The sequence below is a fragment of the Gadus macrocephalus genome, chromosome 14 (genome assembly GCF_031168955.1).
Source record: "Gadus macrocephalus chromosome 14, ASM3116895v1".
Lineage (NCBI taxonomy): Eukaryota > Metazoa > Chordata > Actinopteri > Gadiformes > Gadidae > Gadus > Gadus macrocephalus.
In genome coordinates this window covers 7,366,586-7,382,089 of record NC_082395.1, presented here as the reverse complement: position 1 = coordinate 7,382,089, position 15,504 = coordinate 7,366,586, and the positions used below count along the sequence as shown (strand labels likewise).

The 15,504-nt window shown below is 43.7% G+C and overlaps 1 protein-coding gene across 1 annotated transcript in view; it reads right to left on the bottom strand.

Moving 5' to 3' along the window:
* Nucleotides 1-4,374: 4,374 nt before the first annotated feature.
* The window catches only part of LOC132471834 (CUB and sushi domain-containing protein 1-like), a 210,665-nt gene continuing 199,535 nt past the window's right edge, over nucleotides 4,375-15,504 (bottom strand). Inside the window, 13 exon segments of the mRNA XM_060071151.1 lie at nucleotides 4,375-4,580; nucleotides 6,377-6,439; nucleotides 7,098-7,224; nucleotides 7,355-7,442; nucleotides 7,616-7,728; nucleotides 8,525-8,686; nucleotides 9,167-9,232; nucleotides 9,614-9,793; nucleotides 10,392-10,503; nucleotides 11,915-11,988; nucleotides 12,428-12,534; nucleotides 13,353-13,419; nucleotides 13,810-13,983. Of these exon segments, the coding sequence (XP_059927134.1) occupies nucleotides 4,421-4,580; nucleotides 6,377-6,439; nucleotides 7,098-7,224; nucleotides 7,355-7,442; nucleotides 7,616-7,728; nucleotides 8,525-8,686; nucleotides 9,167-9,232; nucleotides 9,614-9,793; nucleotides 10,392-10,503; nucleotides 11,915-11,988; nucleotides 12,428-12,534; nucleotides 13,353-13,419; nucleotides 13,810-13,983 (1,493 nt within the window). The 3' untranslated portion in view covers nucleotides 4,375-4,420.

Below are 15,504 nucleotides of genomic sequence, written 5' to 3'. Positions count from 1 at the left end.
CTTTGCCGTAGGAACACACCTCATTGTATGCGTGTGGATAAAGGCGTATAGCAGTAGCTTTAAAAGACTAGACACTAGGGATTTGATCACATGGCACGCCAAGGCAGATGGTAAGGGCTTCTGTTCTACCCCTAAGATTCATTCCAACTGTGACCATCATATAACATTTGACTAAAGAGGATTTCAAAATATGGTCTATTGGTCCACATGAAGGTGCAAAGTCATGAATCTATCCTAAGTCATATTTAATCAATGTATGTAGGGATATTTCAAGATATCACTTATCAATGTTGGCATCAGAAGTGATAAATAGCATGCCAGTTGAACACCAGTTTTATTAATTCACAACCCTATTTAGCCATCCCAATTACTATCTCCCTACACCATCTGATTTATTTTAGTCTTAGTATTGGGAAATAACTTTGTTATATATTAATATTCGTATAAGTGATCTGATGATGTAGTATCCTAAAAGTGTTCATCTTTATGTGAAACAGGTTCAATTGCGATCCTAATTTAACAGTGAGCGGCCTTAATTATGCATTGACTCGACACCTTAACAGTCCAATCAATCGTTTTCTTTCTTTTTATTATCCGGAAGTTAGTGGTGGGAAAATTAAGTATAGATAAGAATTCTCCATTCAGAGAACGGACATGTGACATAACTCACATATATTTTCAACATTATCAGGAAATGTATTGCACTGAACTCAAAACGTAACAGAATTGTAAATAATTAAATACTATCTAGATAGACCTTGTTGTATGGTTGGAATAATCTTGTAAAATTGAATACATTTGTAATGTGGTGCATATTTAGGTATAGTTTTTGTAAGAAATCCATAAATCCAATCCTGGAGTAAATTGAATACAGACCTTTAGTTGAGCAATCTCGCAATGAATTATAGAATACTAGTTACTAATATGTATGCATGTGGATGTATGTTGAAGGATCTATGGATATGTATGTTTGCAAGTCTAGTGTGTGGATGGGTAGATAAAGTATGTCATGGAGGGATGCATTGAAATGAATAACCAAGATATGTAGAAAATGCAGTGGATAAATAAGGAAAATCATGTGGGCAAAAAAGGGAACACCTGAAGTGATAAATTGTTGTGGGAATGGACCAGAATGTGAATATGAGAGGAGGAACGGTGCCAACACAGTTAGTTATCGAGACCAAGTGCAGCATCTTTTGAGAGAAAAAGTAACAAAGATAAACAATAAAAAAAGAAACACTGCCGAAAATAACAAGCTTTCCATGTGACTGCAAGGGGCTTGAGTTCTACTAAATTCCTCATCACACAAAGTCACAGAGTTTGGTTTCTGAGATCACATCGGAGATCACGATCACAAATACCAAGACAACGGGTAAGTCTGAAATGAAAGTATCGAAGGCTAAACATTTTACAGGATATCTTCAGCATTAAAAGAAGACGGATAAGGTGGTCCAAGGGAGGAATTTGTCAAACAACAACGAAACAAGAAGGGAGGAGACTAGAGATAGACGACAACATTAATTGTGCCTGTTGTCTTGGTATCCATCCGTCATTTATCTTCAACAGCCAATCCTGATCACGTGATACAAACATAAAACAAAACATACTTTGTTATGGGGGATTAATGCTTGGATTGTCTGTTGTTCGACACAGATTCAGAGATGTGTTGGATAAACACGAACGTTCATTTAACTGGTGAATGTTGTTCTGATGAGTTCAACCTGAAGAAAATAGAAATATCTCCGAATAACAGGGTTGTGTCTGGAAGGTAATACTGCAGGGAAGATCTTCATGAAAATATAAATGCTAGTATTACGATGGTAACAATGTCCCATATTCAGATTTTGATTCACATTCACAAGTGATCAATAATAAGGTAAAATTGTTATAATGTGAATTTATAGTTACAAGGATGCATAATCCCATGTATTCATTCATTAATCCCAGAGGGGAAATTATTATTATGAATACAATATTCACAGAAATAATCGTAATAAAACTGTAATTTTCAAGGGAACTTTCCTTATCATATGTGGGTAGTTTGCAATATAAGCTTTCAGGCACAACCAATGGAAATATAAAAATAATATCTAACATTAAATTATATTTTTAGGATAAATGCGGCAATTTAAAACAGAATCACAGTCCCTCGTGGATACGTCATGTTGTCACGAAAACAAAAACAGAGCGCGACGCAAAGGAACATGAAGTATGTTCACAACTCCTGGCGACAGGGGGCATGGGATAGTACTGATGTGTATATACAAACACTGTTACCCTGTATTTAGTCATCGGTTGTCTCGTTTTTTTTCTCTTAAAGATAGACATTTTTCAATATAAATTCTTCATTTAATAGACTCATTTTTCCAAACCCATGTCATACCCAAAATGATTTGTTTATATTTTTTGTTCAACAACCCATTCAGAAAACACACTAGTGCAAAATTTGTGCGATTTTTCGGAGTTTGATATAAAGTTCGTACGGCGGGGCTCCCAGAGGCAGCAGCGTCACAGGAAGTCTATCAGGGGTGGAGGGGGGGGGGCCCACCTGGCGTTTAGCATATCATCTGTTCATCATTATCTTCACTGAAGAAAAAAATGCAGGGAAAAAGACAAACTATTTTGCCAGTTTCCATAGCAACCTGCTTGATTGACTGCTCCAGCGATAGTGGTTGCGTTCATCTTGATGTCATCAATCGCTCGTTTTTTCAAGTGTGTGTGTGTATGTGTTTGTGTGTGTGCGTGTGTGTCTCTTAGAGACTTTGAGTCTGTCAATGCATTGTGTCTTGTGGCAGGAGAAGGGCAGTCACTCACTGACTGGTGTTTCGGCGCGGGCTTACGGTCGGACGGCACTAGGATTAAGCCACGGTTGATATCGGTGTGGTCCGATGTCCCCCGGTAAGGACGCGAGGCGGTCGTCCATCTAGTGTGATCTTTCTGTTTCTGAATCAGGAACCGCTCCACTGACTCCAACCACTGGGTACCGGATTTCACCGGCTTGGGGTCTGAACAACCGATGCAGACCAGTCGCCCAACTGGTGGTGGGGATGCTTTGATTCAATAACGTCTGACTAGCTAGCTAATGTCTACCGTAGCTTGAATACACTGGCACAAGCGACCGTGTGTGTGTGTGTGTGTGTGCACCAATCACCCCAAAGTCTGTCATAAGTTAGCAGTAGTTAGTGAAAGACCTCGACCAAACAGAACTTGCAAAAATGATGTTGTGGTATTTTGAATACATATGTATATACACAAAATACCAACATTCAGATGCAGAGCCCCATCGCAAGATAACTAGTGCTAATTTAGCACTAGATGCACAGTCCGGTAAGGGATTTTTTCGAACATCAAGTTTAAGGAGAAACACAGGGGGAAGTCACTGGTTGAGATGTGGGGCTATTTTGGTTGTCGTGACTCTGCAGGCCCGGACACCTCTCTCGAAGCAGACTTGCAGATCAACGTCTCCTCTCGTTAGAGAGAGGGGGTGGCTTTGTGGCGCCGTTCACGAGCAGTCCCCTGCCATTACCTGATGTTTGTACGCGTATAGGTGGGGACACTGCGCGCTGTGAGCTGCGATCAGCGAGGAGGAGGTGGCGGCGGAGGAGGATGCAGAGTAGAGGAGAGGGGGCGGTATGACTCAGATAATCTCAGATCAGTGCTTTGAGAAAGTCGGCTCCAAAATGAAATTCGAGGCCGCCGCTTGCTTGTTGTTGTTTTTTTTCCTCTCACAGCAATGCGCAATTTTCTCAGTACTGCTCAAAGCGCTCTCTTTTCTGTGAGATCTTCATCTGATAATTTCCACATCCTTGACCCATGAGGCACTCACCATGTTTTATCCGTAATGCAATTCAACAAAGTAAAAATATTGATCATCGCTTCCAATTGGTGCCAGATATGTTAATTACCATAAGCGAGTAGCGAGTTTGAGTCGTTCCCACATCGGCGGACAGGGGACAGCCTTGCTTGCTCTCGTCCACTGCAGACGTGACACCCGTTAGGTTACCATGGTAACACGTAAGCGGACCCAATGGGGACCAGCACCTGTGGCACAACCAGGAAGTGAACACCTACACCCTGACATGCTTGCCGTCTCTCTCCCTCTCCCCCTCTCCCTCCCTCTCTCTCCCTCCCTCTCCCTCTCTCTCTCCCTCTCTCCCTCCCTCTCTCCCTCCCTCTCCCTCTCTCCCTCCCCCTCTCCCTCTCCCCCTCTTCCTCTCCCTGGTCCGTTGTCCGGTGTGGTTTTTCCCGCCACATTGCAGCAGGAGGTTCCTAGCTTTGAAAGGCTAGTTTCACGCTAGGTTGCGGGGGGGGGGGGGGGGGGGGTTGGGTTGTTGTTGGGTTGTTGGGGGGGGGGGGGGGGTGAGGAAGGGGAGGGGGCGCTACACCCAGCGTCCGAGGTGGTCCCGGTGTCGGCGCAGCACTATACCACCGTGCAGACCGTGTTGAGGGTGGTGTCGAAGCGCACCGCCTTGGCCTCGGTGGGCTTCAGCGCCGTGTCGTACATGGGGTTCTCGAAGGACGCCTGGCCGTTGCTGCTCTCGTGGCCCACGTAGCCGTTGAACTGCACCTTGGGCCGGGCCCTAGGGGACGCAAGGGGGTGGAGACAAGCACGAGGGGGGGGGGGGGGGGGTTAGCATCCACTCACGCAGTTTAAACGCCCAGCAAAACACACACACACACACCCGCACACGGTCAGGAGGACGCGGTCAGGCGGAACGGACGCTCATTATCGGATTCCGTGCATAAATCCTATCAGATCCATGGCGGCGGGGATGATGGGCGGCGTGATGGGGACGGAGGGGCTTTCTCGCTTGGGTATTTCAGAGTCCGCTCGTGTCTCAATCGAATGCAATCCGAGCGTCTCTAGTCTGAGAAACGAACAAACAAATTCAATTTGATCGGCAATGTTTACACGGGGAACCACGGCAACCCGTCAAACACCCCCCCCCCCCCACCGTCTGCTCGGCGGGATCTGTACAGGGCTATAGGACGTGGCTGCTGGACTGCAGGACCTGTCTCTTTCAATTTTGACGGATAACATTTGGTTATCACGCGAGTGTAATCCTATTGAACACAACTAGTTTCTCCCAAGCTGCGGGAAACTATTAGCAGCCAGGACTACTGCTGTGGTGAGGCTGTTCTGCTCTGACCTCATTAGGAGGCAACGTGTGTGTTTGTGTGTTTGTGTGTGTGTGTGTGTGTGTGTGTGTGTGTGTGTGTGCGGGAAGAACAAACCCCAGGGAGTGACTAAGTCTTCGTGCATGTTCAACCCATTACTTTACAAACCTACACGTGAATGCATGCCGCCACACACACACACACACACACACACACACACACACGCACACACGCACACACACGCACACACGCACACTCTACATTCCTGATTTAAAATGCTGTGCTACTATACTTTTAGAGGTCATTTTGTAAATTCTTTCTCGGGAATGACAAAGTTATTTTGTAATGGGGTTGACAGTATAAATGCATAACAGACCAGCAGGGTGGACACTCAGCCATTGCTTTAAGAGGTAAGAGGGCGTAAAGGTCCTCACCTCCCCCTCACCCACCATTTATCTAGGCCTAAACATACTGTATCTTGTCGGCATTGGAGTCAACGTTAGGCGGGGGACAACATTTAATAACCAGAAACAATGAAAAATCGAAAGCAACTTAGGAAAGTCCCTGAACTCTGCAAGAGCCAAGTGGGGTTGCATAAATCAACGCGGTTTTTAAACGCCTTTCTCTTTTTTCTATCGACTATCGTGCTCTTCCAGAAACACAATGGCTGCAATGTTGAATTGTGATATTTACATCGTTTTTTTTATATTACTGGAACTGTATTGCTGTTGTGTGTCTGGAATGTTTTTTTTCCGAAAAGGATTATGGGTAAGCCGCACTCAATTAGTCTAACTTGCACCATGGCTAAATATCGGTTGTTTGATGTCATGCTGACAAGAACATGACAACATGAGATCAAAGGAAAACATTATTTTTTTCACCTTTTAAATGATGTTGTTGAGGCAAGACACGCATGTACGCAAACATACACGGATAATTCACTTCCTTTTTGGAAATGTTTCATTTGATTAAAAACATTGCATTTCACTGCTCACGATCTGCCTGCGGTCAGCGTCGCGTTTTGGTGGCTATGTCGAATACCTCCTCATCAAAGCCTCATGCATGTGCAACAAAAAAAAAAAGCACAAGACAAGGCACATTACTTGGATGCAATATTTTGCCGCTCCATGGCAAATACCATGAAAGAAAACGACTCAACCAAAATAAAGCGTGACACGGGTGATTGACAGTGGAAGTGGCGGCCGGCAGAAGTCTGGTTGCCAGCGGCGACCAAGTGAAAGACAGGTGTCAGTCTTACCTGCCGCCAGGACCCCACGTGTCTTTTGGTCGCTCATTGTCATCCGTGTCAGCAGACAACGTCCTGCACACAACCATCCACTTTACAGTTAGCACGGGCATGCTAACTTGTCCTCTGCCGGATTCCCATGCCGTCAATGTGGTGGATGCTAACCCGCTAGCAATATGCTATGCTAAATTCACGTCAATAAAACTGATGGCAGCCTTAGCAGTACAGCAATGCCAGCATGGGATCACTAGCATATGGTGCCATTGAGTTTCCGATGTGGTTGCCAATTGGAAACGGTATGGCCATACTTAAATCAGATAAGTATACACAGAGTGGTCAATTATACAGAAAGAGTTCTGGCTTCCGCTCTTCATTCCGTTCACATTATTTCATAACCCTAGTTCCTTTCCTCCTATTTAATGCCTCAAAAGTAAGGACAACAATTGAGTCACACTATTGATACAAATATCCATCAGTGCAGCCTCCTCACAATGTATGACAAACAATGGATACCATGCTAAGACATACTTAGTGGGTCTATTGTCGAGTGTATTGTCAAGTAAAACTGAATTATGTGGCGGTAAAAATAAAAGGGGAGACTGAACACTCTGATTGAATACTTAACATCTGATTCTAGTATATTGTGCGTGTGTATGTTCTCTAGTGTACTTGCCTTTAAAGCAGTGCAAGAGGGCGGCAACTGCTGGCTCTGAGCCGAGGTGACGTGGCTCACCTGTGTTTGTAGAGGTAGAAGGCAAAGCCGGAGAGGATGAGTGCAAAAAAGGGAACCAAAATGGCCGCCGCCACAGAACTGCTACTGGTGTACGTGCCGGATGGATCCACCACCGTGTTTACAGGACCTAGTAAATAGAAACACGTGTACACGTGTGTTTGGATGGTTTCAAACACAATGCATGCAATGCAAGTTTTCTTTTTTGTTACACACTATTGTAATCTTGCCATTGATAGCTCTGGGGACTAGGCACCTACCTTGCTTGGTAAGATAGAATTTGCCAAAGTCTTTACTATGGATGTGACCTTGGTAAACATACGACTTCTGGTCAGCCTCTGCAGCGACCTGAAGGAAAAAGTGTGATGTGTGTTCAGATACTCGGCACATCAGCCCCTGCCTTCAAAAGTGCCTTTATATCGAGTATTATCGCTGAATAGCCAAGCAGTGAAACAATTAATCTAACCCTGATTTAAGTACAATAGTGGTGTGATTAACCATAAAAAAACGAAATGGCTTACATAACCATCCATAGCCCAGTTGTCATTTTTAAACTTGCTGTAATAATGCTCTGTTGGGCCCTTTATCTGGTAGACTTTCAGCAATAACTGGTTTTCTTCTGACTTATATGTGCCTGGAGAGAGAGAGAGAGAGAAGGAGAAAAGGGAGAGGGGGAGAGAGAGAGATGAGGCAGATTGTGACACTGATCAAGATGTCCAAGAAAATGTTTTAATTAACCTCAAAGTGGATAAAATGAAACACAAAAATTAAATACAAAAACACATTTTGCTGATAAATGTGGATAGGCATGTACAAAGAAAGAGTTTAGATATTGAATAGTAGACCATTTTCTTCACTAAGCATTATTACATTAAAGGGTAATTATTATTGTTGTTATTAGTTTTTTTGGCACAATACTTAGTTACATGTCTATCCAAATTCTGGCCTGATGGCCATATCGAGGATAGAATTGCATTACTTTGGTAACAAACTTCAGATTACAATTAAACTAAAACGGCATTTTGAAAATGACAAAAAGACCAATCAAAGGAGAGTTTTTCTCTCTCAATTAGGCTACTTGAATACAATTGGAAAAATGTTTTTTTTCATTCCACAGTAGGGCTAAACATCTTCAGCACCTCATTGGAAAAAATATAAATAAACTGAAATCCTCAACGCCTGTGATTAGGCCTACCCACCCATATCAAGCAGGGCCACGTTTATGGTAGCAATAAATTTAATTTAACTACATTTACTCTCTTCCATCGTTCCTGAAACTATCTTTCTTTGGCGAGTACACTTAAGAGTAACTTATAGGGCACCCCAAAAAAGCTGAATGCCTTACGAGTTTACTGTAATATCGCCACCAGAATGAACCTTGTTCCTCGTTAACTTGGCGCACAGTAACAGAACATCATAATTGGTCTTACCCGATAGTTTTATGGACACTCCACTGGTCTCCAATAAAGTCACGTTAACTCTGCCACTGGAAGCGTTAAAGCCAGTTACAGTAATCGTAGAAGCCTGCCTCTTCCCAAGGTACTCGTAGAAGCCGCTCCAGTCAGAGTTAGGAGAAAACACATCCACTGGAACTATAAAAACACAAGGCATATGGCATGCTGAATTACAATACACACTTGAACCCCGCAAAAGAAAGACCAACGATTTTATTTAAATCCCCCCGACTGAATGTGTTACTCAACTCTAGCGACTATAAACTGGGTTTGAACATTTGAAATTAATTTAATTTAAAGAAAGGGAAAAGTACATTAAAGAAACAATTATTTGTTTTTTAATTATTAAATATGAATCTGAAAGCGGTTGTCAATTAACCAAAACCGTTTTCTTTGTATGCTCATCAATATTAACATTGTTTCTTACAACCACTTTGAGCCCGCAATACATACAGCGTGCAATCTGTTTTGGTTAACCATCTGCCATGCACTTGCAGTTCCTAAAGTTATCATCCTTTATTTTGCTGAAAGTGCATTTAAAGATGGTTGCTACTTTATGCAGCTCTGTTAAAAATCGGGCAGTTTCAGGGTGGAATCCGAGGGCACCGTTTCACATACCGCGAATCTTGTTCTTCTGGATTGCAGAGTCTCCCTCCATGGGTTTGGGCTGCACCTTCACTCCAACTACAAGAATTAAACAGCCATGAGTTTTGGACGGGCACCTCCATGACAGCTTTCCCCTTTTGATTTGGTGCGAGGTAATAGAGTATTTGACGGAGCGCTGATGGCGTGTCTTCGCAATCTGCTACATTGCAACGCGCGGCGAAGGATGTCATAAGGCCAAGCCAGAACCCCAGACCTAACATTTAAAAAGCCTTTTAATAGGATCCATCTCTCATAGGTTATTTCTCTCATTAATATAATATAATGTTCCTTCTCTCTTGCGCTAAATCACCCAAATGAGCAAGACTTGTCGTGGTCTGGGATTTATTTAATAAATGTCCAATTAAAGTTAAACAACCCCCCCCCCCCCCCCCCCCCACCCCCCCACCACCACAGCATTACCTTTACAGAGTGGGGGCTTTCCAGACCATCTACTGTCACTCCTGCAGGTTCTGTGCTCTGATCCACCGGCCAGATAGAAGCCATCTTGGCAAGAGTAAATTAGCGTGTAGCCCAGCGTTGGCAGATCCAGCGCCCTGACATCCACATTACCGGGGGTCTCCGGCTGCCTGCATGAGTGGGCTGGGAAGCAGACGGCAAGAACAGGGCAGATGAATAGATAGATTGGGACGCGGAGGACGAGAGAGGGATGGGGGCCAGATAAAGAGTGAGTGAGGGAACGCGAGAGGCACAAGGAGAGAGAGAGAGAGAGAGAGAGAGAGAGAGAGAGAGAGAGAGAGAGAGAGAGAAAGAGAAAGAGAAAGAGAGAGAGAGAGAGAGAGAGACAGAGAGAGAGAGAGAGAGAGAGAGAGAGAGAGAGAGAGAGAGAGAGAGAGACAGAGACAGAGACAGAGACAGAGAGAGAAAGAGAGAGAGAACACGAGGGGCACAGGGAGAGAGAGACATACAAGGGACAGAGAGAGAGAGAGAGAGAGACAGAGACAGAGTGAAAACAACACAATGGAACAATCACAATTTGGATTGGATTCAATACACTCGAGAGCTGGAGTTGGAGTAGACGCTGATTTCCAGCGACGACATTAACTAAATTGACTACTGCAGCAGCTACTACAAATATGAACAGCACTACAGGTAGAACACTGCAATTGAACCAAAACAATCCTAATGATCACGGGCATACAATCAAAAGGCTTTCAGGGAGGCGGTAGACATGCTTTACCTATGCACTCGGGCTGAGTGCCACTCCACGTGAGGTTCTCCAGGCAGGCCCTGGTGGTGGAGCCCAGGATGTGGTAGTTCTTTCGGCACTTGAAGGAAATCTTGTTGCCAACCTTACCAAATGATCACACGGTTAGGTACTACTTTGGTTCCGTTTCCTTTTGGTGCGTTTCGTATCACACACTACTATGCACTCTGGTAACAAGTCATTTTTCAAGTGAAGAGTGAAGTGCTTATATAATAATAAGCATGATCGTTGTTAAACCAAAACTCATCTATTGGCCTTGGAAAAAACGAATAAGGCGAGCTCATGTTTCATTTGCTCTGGCACACGGGTCTGGTTCCCCCCTCCAGTTCAGACAGATTTCCAGTAGAACTGGCCCTGTTTGGGCCAATCCCAACCGTTTGATACACTGACTGTACGGCGAGGCGCCCTTTGGAAGCGTTGTTGAGGCATTCTCATAAACAACCAACAGGGCTGCCATGTGGCACACGTTGCATCTTTCTGATTGGTTGTAGGTCTATCCCACTGCGTCCAGAAGCAAATTGGTCAGCGCCACATTGCTAACGGCACTTGGAAATAAAAAATGAACTGAAAGGTTCTTGACTAATATGCGTATTGGTCTGGCGATGTTAGGCTAATTGTTTATACCACAGAAAACTCTAGTGGTGGGAGATGTGTATTATTTACAGATAAAAGATAAAAGCACATCTTATCGTGGATTAGAACAGAATGGCGAGGGAATGGCCGGGATGATTTAAATCCGGTCAGTTGAATAACCAACACACACAATGCACTTGATCATGAGCCGGGTCTTGTGGCAGGTTAGCGTGTGATCGTTATTATGATAACAGTGCATGGTCATCAGCACATCGGGCCACTTTAAATTAGCTATGCATAATTGTTTTTGGTACCAGCGCTCACCAAGCCGGAACAAAATGTCCCCTCATAATCAGTGGCAGGGTACCCTACTATTACAATCATTTGGGCTCATCGAGGGATATTACCCAATGTTCCGTTCCCGTTCTGCCTTTCAGAGAGCCACAAAGTACATATTATGGTCATTCACAGCACTGCTCTCACGAGTAGTGAAAGTGGAGCTCAGAGTTGAGTCTTATCACTGGAGTTTGAAGTAAAATAACAGAACAAGAGGTTTACCCACAACCCAACATATCTTCACTTTACTGGCTGAAATAGTATCAGCCATATCATTGAATAAGGTAATATTGTCTGATGTTGACTCATATTGAATAGTAAGTAGCCTGTAATATATACTCTAGTATCCATTGAACTTATGTATCTCAACAATACATTATTAATTCATTTCATAACGTATTCCAACAATACATAATGAAATGTAATTTAAACTATTTTATTATAACAATAATTTTGTATGCATTTAATAAATGAAGTTGTATCGCTCCACAATAATTCAATATCTAATTTAACGAATTATAAAGTATTATATTCCAACAATAATTGACCTAATAACTTAATGAAGTATAAACGGGTGTATTTCAGACCTGGAAACCCTGGGCCATCACAGGGATACCGTACGCTGGGATTCCTGGGTCACGGCAGATGTTGAGCGCTGGATCTTCTCATATGTGCACGCACGTTCACACACACAGACACACACACACACACACACACACACAAACACACACACGCACACAAATTAATACAACATACAAAGAACTAAACAAAGCAACCCCAAAACTGCAATATTACAGAACTGATTTACAATTGTGTCCAATTCCAAACTTTTCTTGTCAGGACCCCGCTGTGGAACATTTCTAATTGTTAGTTCGGCCAGCGCTTTGTTTTTACACACTCTGCAATTGCCCTTCTCCTCCCAAGACCAAACATTAAACTCTCCCTTCCATCTCATCACCACCCCCCCCACCCCCCCCTGTCTCGCCTCTTTTTTAACTAACCACTGTTTTCATTTATCTTTCGTCCCTTCCCTTCCTTAGCGTGTCGCGGCGGCGTTCATGTGTGGTGGGGAGACACTGCTAGGTATTGTTTCTTCATACCTATGCAGGCGGGATGTTGGCCGCTCCAGCTGCCTTCCGCCTGGCAAACCCTGGAAGGAGAGCCCACCAGCAGGTACGGGGGGTGGCAGTAGAACCGCACCTCAGACCTGCGGATCAAAACGCATGTTTGGTGAGCGTTCGATAAAACGCCCCAGAAAACACAAGCCGCGCGTATTGCTCAAGGATGTCTCCAGGTAGAGTGCGGAAATTGGGGTTTTGAGCCCCGAACCTTTTGGGCTGGAAATGTTGTACGCCCTTATCACTACGTCCTGCCGCGTAGAACAAGTGCAGAGTTAGATAGTAAGCTGTACCTAATAATGATGAACGAGCAAGAAACACTCCTGCTACACTTCTGCTAAATGCAAAGGGACCAACGGGAGAGGAACACAAATTATAATGCTTTGCTTTTTTTTTAGTTCATTCAAATCCAAATGTTGTGTTATTAAAGTTGGGGGTTTGAAACCTTCCTGATTAATGAAGCTGCGTTGCACAAGGCAAATTAATAAACACCTTCAGACGTTCGGAGGAAGTGAAATGGATGAGAAAGCGAGCAAAGGGTATGGTTACTAAAAGCCCCCTCCAGTGCTCCAGTTGAAAGCACAGCCTCATTACTACCTACCTAGGCAGCCGCCTGCATGAAACCTACACCGGTCCGTATGACCGCGATCGCCACTAACCGGCTACATGTAAGGAAAACTGATACCGAATATTAATCAGAAACAAAACCACAAAACCAAGCTACCTTGGTGTACACCAGCCCCTTACCTACTGGGAACGCCTACTGCCAGTAAAACCAGCACACTGCTGGAACATGTCAAGGCAAATACACTATGAACCACTCCATCATTTGGCAGGCGCTTGGATTTAAAGGAACGTAGGGATCCACGTCAATGAGGAGCCGGGGAGAGGCACACGCAGGACAAACCTGAAGGTGAAGATCTTGCCCTCTCTGAAACCACCTCCAGGTGAGCCCGGGTCGCCACAAAGAACGGCTGTGGGGGCAGAGAGATGTATCGTTAAAAAATAAGTACTCAAATACACACATCTGCGCATGATTCTAACAGAATCGTTTCAGTATGTTTACCCATTAAAGCTATTTGTCTCTGTGTTTTGGTGCAAGAAAAACATAAAACAATACAACAATTAAACTATGATGTATAATACAAAAAAAAACGTATTTATTGTAAGTACTTTTTTTTTGCCATCCGTAATCCATAAAACAAACCAAGGCATCAATCTATTTGTGATTTATTTTGTAATGACGCTACTCATATATTCATTACATGCATCAACGATATTATGATACGGAAAAAAAACAGCACTACTTAAATATAATTGGCTTTTTAACAGGATGTTATGGCCGGTTAGGATGAGTTACATACGTTGACATTGTGGGATGTCTCCCCTCCACGTCCCGTTGCCCTCACATGTTACCACGGCAGGACTGGACAACTGGTAACCATGGAAACAGCTATAGCTGACACTTGAGCCCCAAGACTGGTCTTTCCCCTCCACCTTCCCATGATGCACCTGGGGAGGGGCTCCGCACTTGATCACTACAACAATCACACACAAACACACAAAAGAGCACACACACACACACACACACACACACACACACACGCACACCTTAATACATACTCAAATATTGGCACATCTGTAGCTGTAAATATAGATTTTTTTTAACCACACACAGCTCGGCTCTGATGGCATTGACAACATGCTAAGCCTTCAGCATTGTTGTGGAATGATGTGCAAAGATGGCTCCTTGAAGTAGCCAAACAACAGAGAGTGTTCACAACAGCATGCACGGCAGCTTGAATGCAATGCACACATGTGATTATTGTGCATCCTATTTGCCTATTGATCATACGCTTCATGTAAACATAGACTGTCTGTAGGATCTCAGATTGGGTGTCAATTGTGTACTGATAGTATGTCAAGTTGGCAAAAATTCAATATGATGGCGTGGTTTAGCTCTCTTGTCCAATAGAAACATGTTGATTTAATTTTACGTCTCAGAATGTGTGTGTTGAATTAATATGGTATTGGATTAATAGTGGCATACTACCAGACCCGCCAGTCCTACTACGTTTCAGCAAAACTTCTTGGGGGAGAAGGCACAGAGCTGGCTCGGAAACCAAAACACGACTTTTGTATCCTGTTTCGTTACAGAGATATTCTGCAGACGAAAACATTTCTAACAAGTGTAGGAAGCTTTCGATAAGCGTGTTTCCACAGTGGCCAGATAAACGTGGTTGATTTTAAACCTTTACAGACACTTTTTTTCAATATACTAGTGCTGGCCAGAGTTTGTGTTTGCTGTTAATAGCCAATTAATTGCTTACAGATGCCTCCTCCGGCAACGCGATTGGTAAAACAAATATGAAGTGAAAGACCTGCACGTTCTGCCAGATTTGAGGTGGTCTGGCATCAGACTTTAGATATTAATATGAAGAGGGATTTGTGCGACAAGTAGTGGCATAAATAAATCGCCAATTTGCGAAACCAAGCAAACTAGGTCCTGTGGGTACCCTATATATATCTTGAATGTCTAGCTGGCTGTAAACTTCATGGAGAGGCGGTGAAAAGATGGTCAGAAGGAGTTCAGCCTTGGGCCAAAGCCTCCCGCCTGTGGGTCAGTTCAACGATGCTTCCTCCCACCCAGCGATGGTGGTGGAGTTGGAAACACAGGAACAATGTGTGGAAAGGAAAATCCAACCTATTGCCGTGGTGTAGAGCGTGACGTAGGGTCTTTAACCAAGGTCTGATCACACCGAAGCACAGTGCAAACGATAAAGAACACAGGAAGTCTAAGGCAGACTCTGGACGAAATGCTTTGAGGTTGAAAGACCAACGATAGCGACCTTTGCGCAGTGTAAGCCAATTTAATTGAAAAGAAATACAAATAATAATCTGTAAACAAGTTTGACACTGTAGGTAGCCAGAAGCACAGCTCCCAAAAACAGACGGGTGGAAATGTAATAAAACCTGACACGGTTGACCGATTTCAGCCAACATCAGGTGGCATTAGGGGGGCGGTAAAAAAGAAAAAAAACGTGTACGCTAATTACACC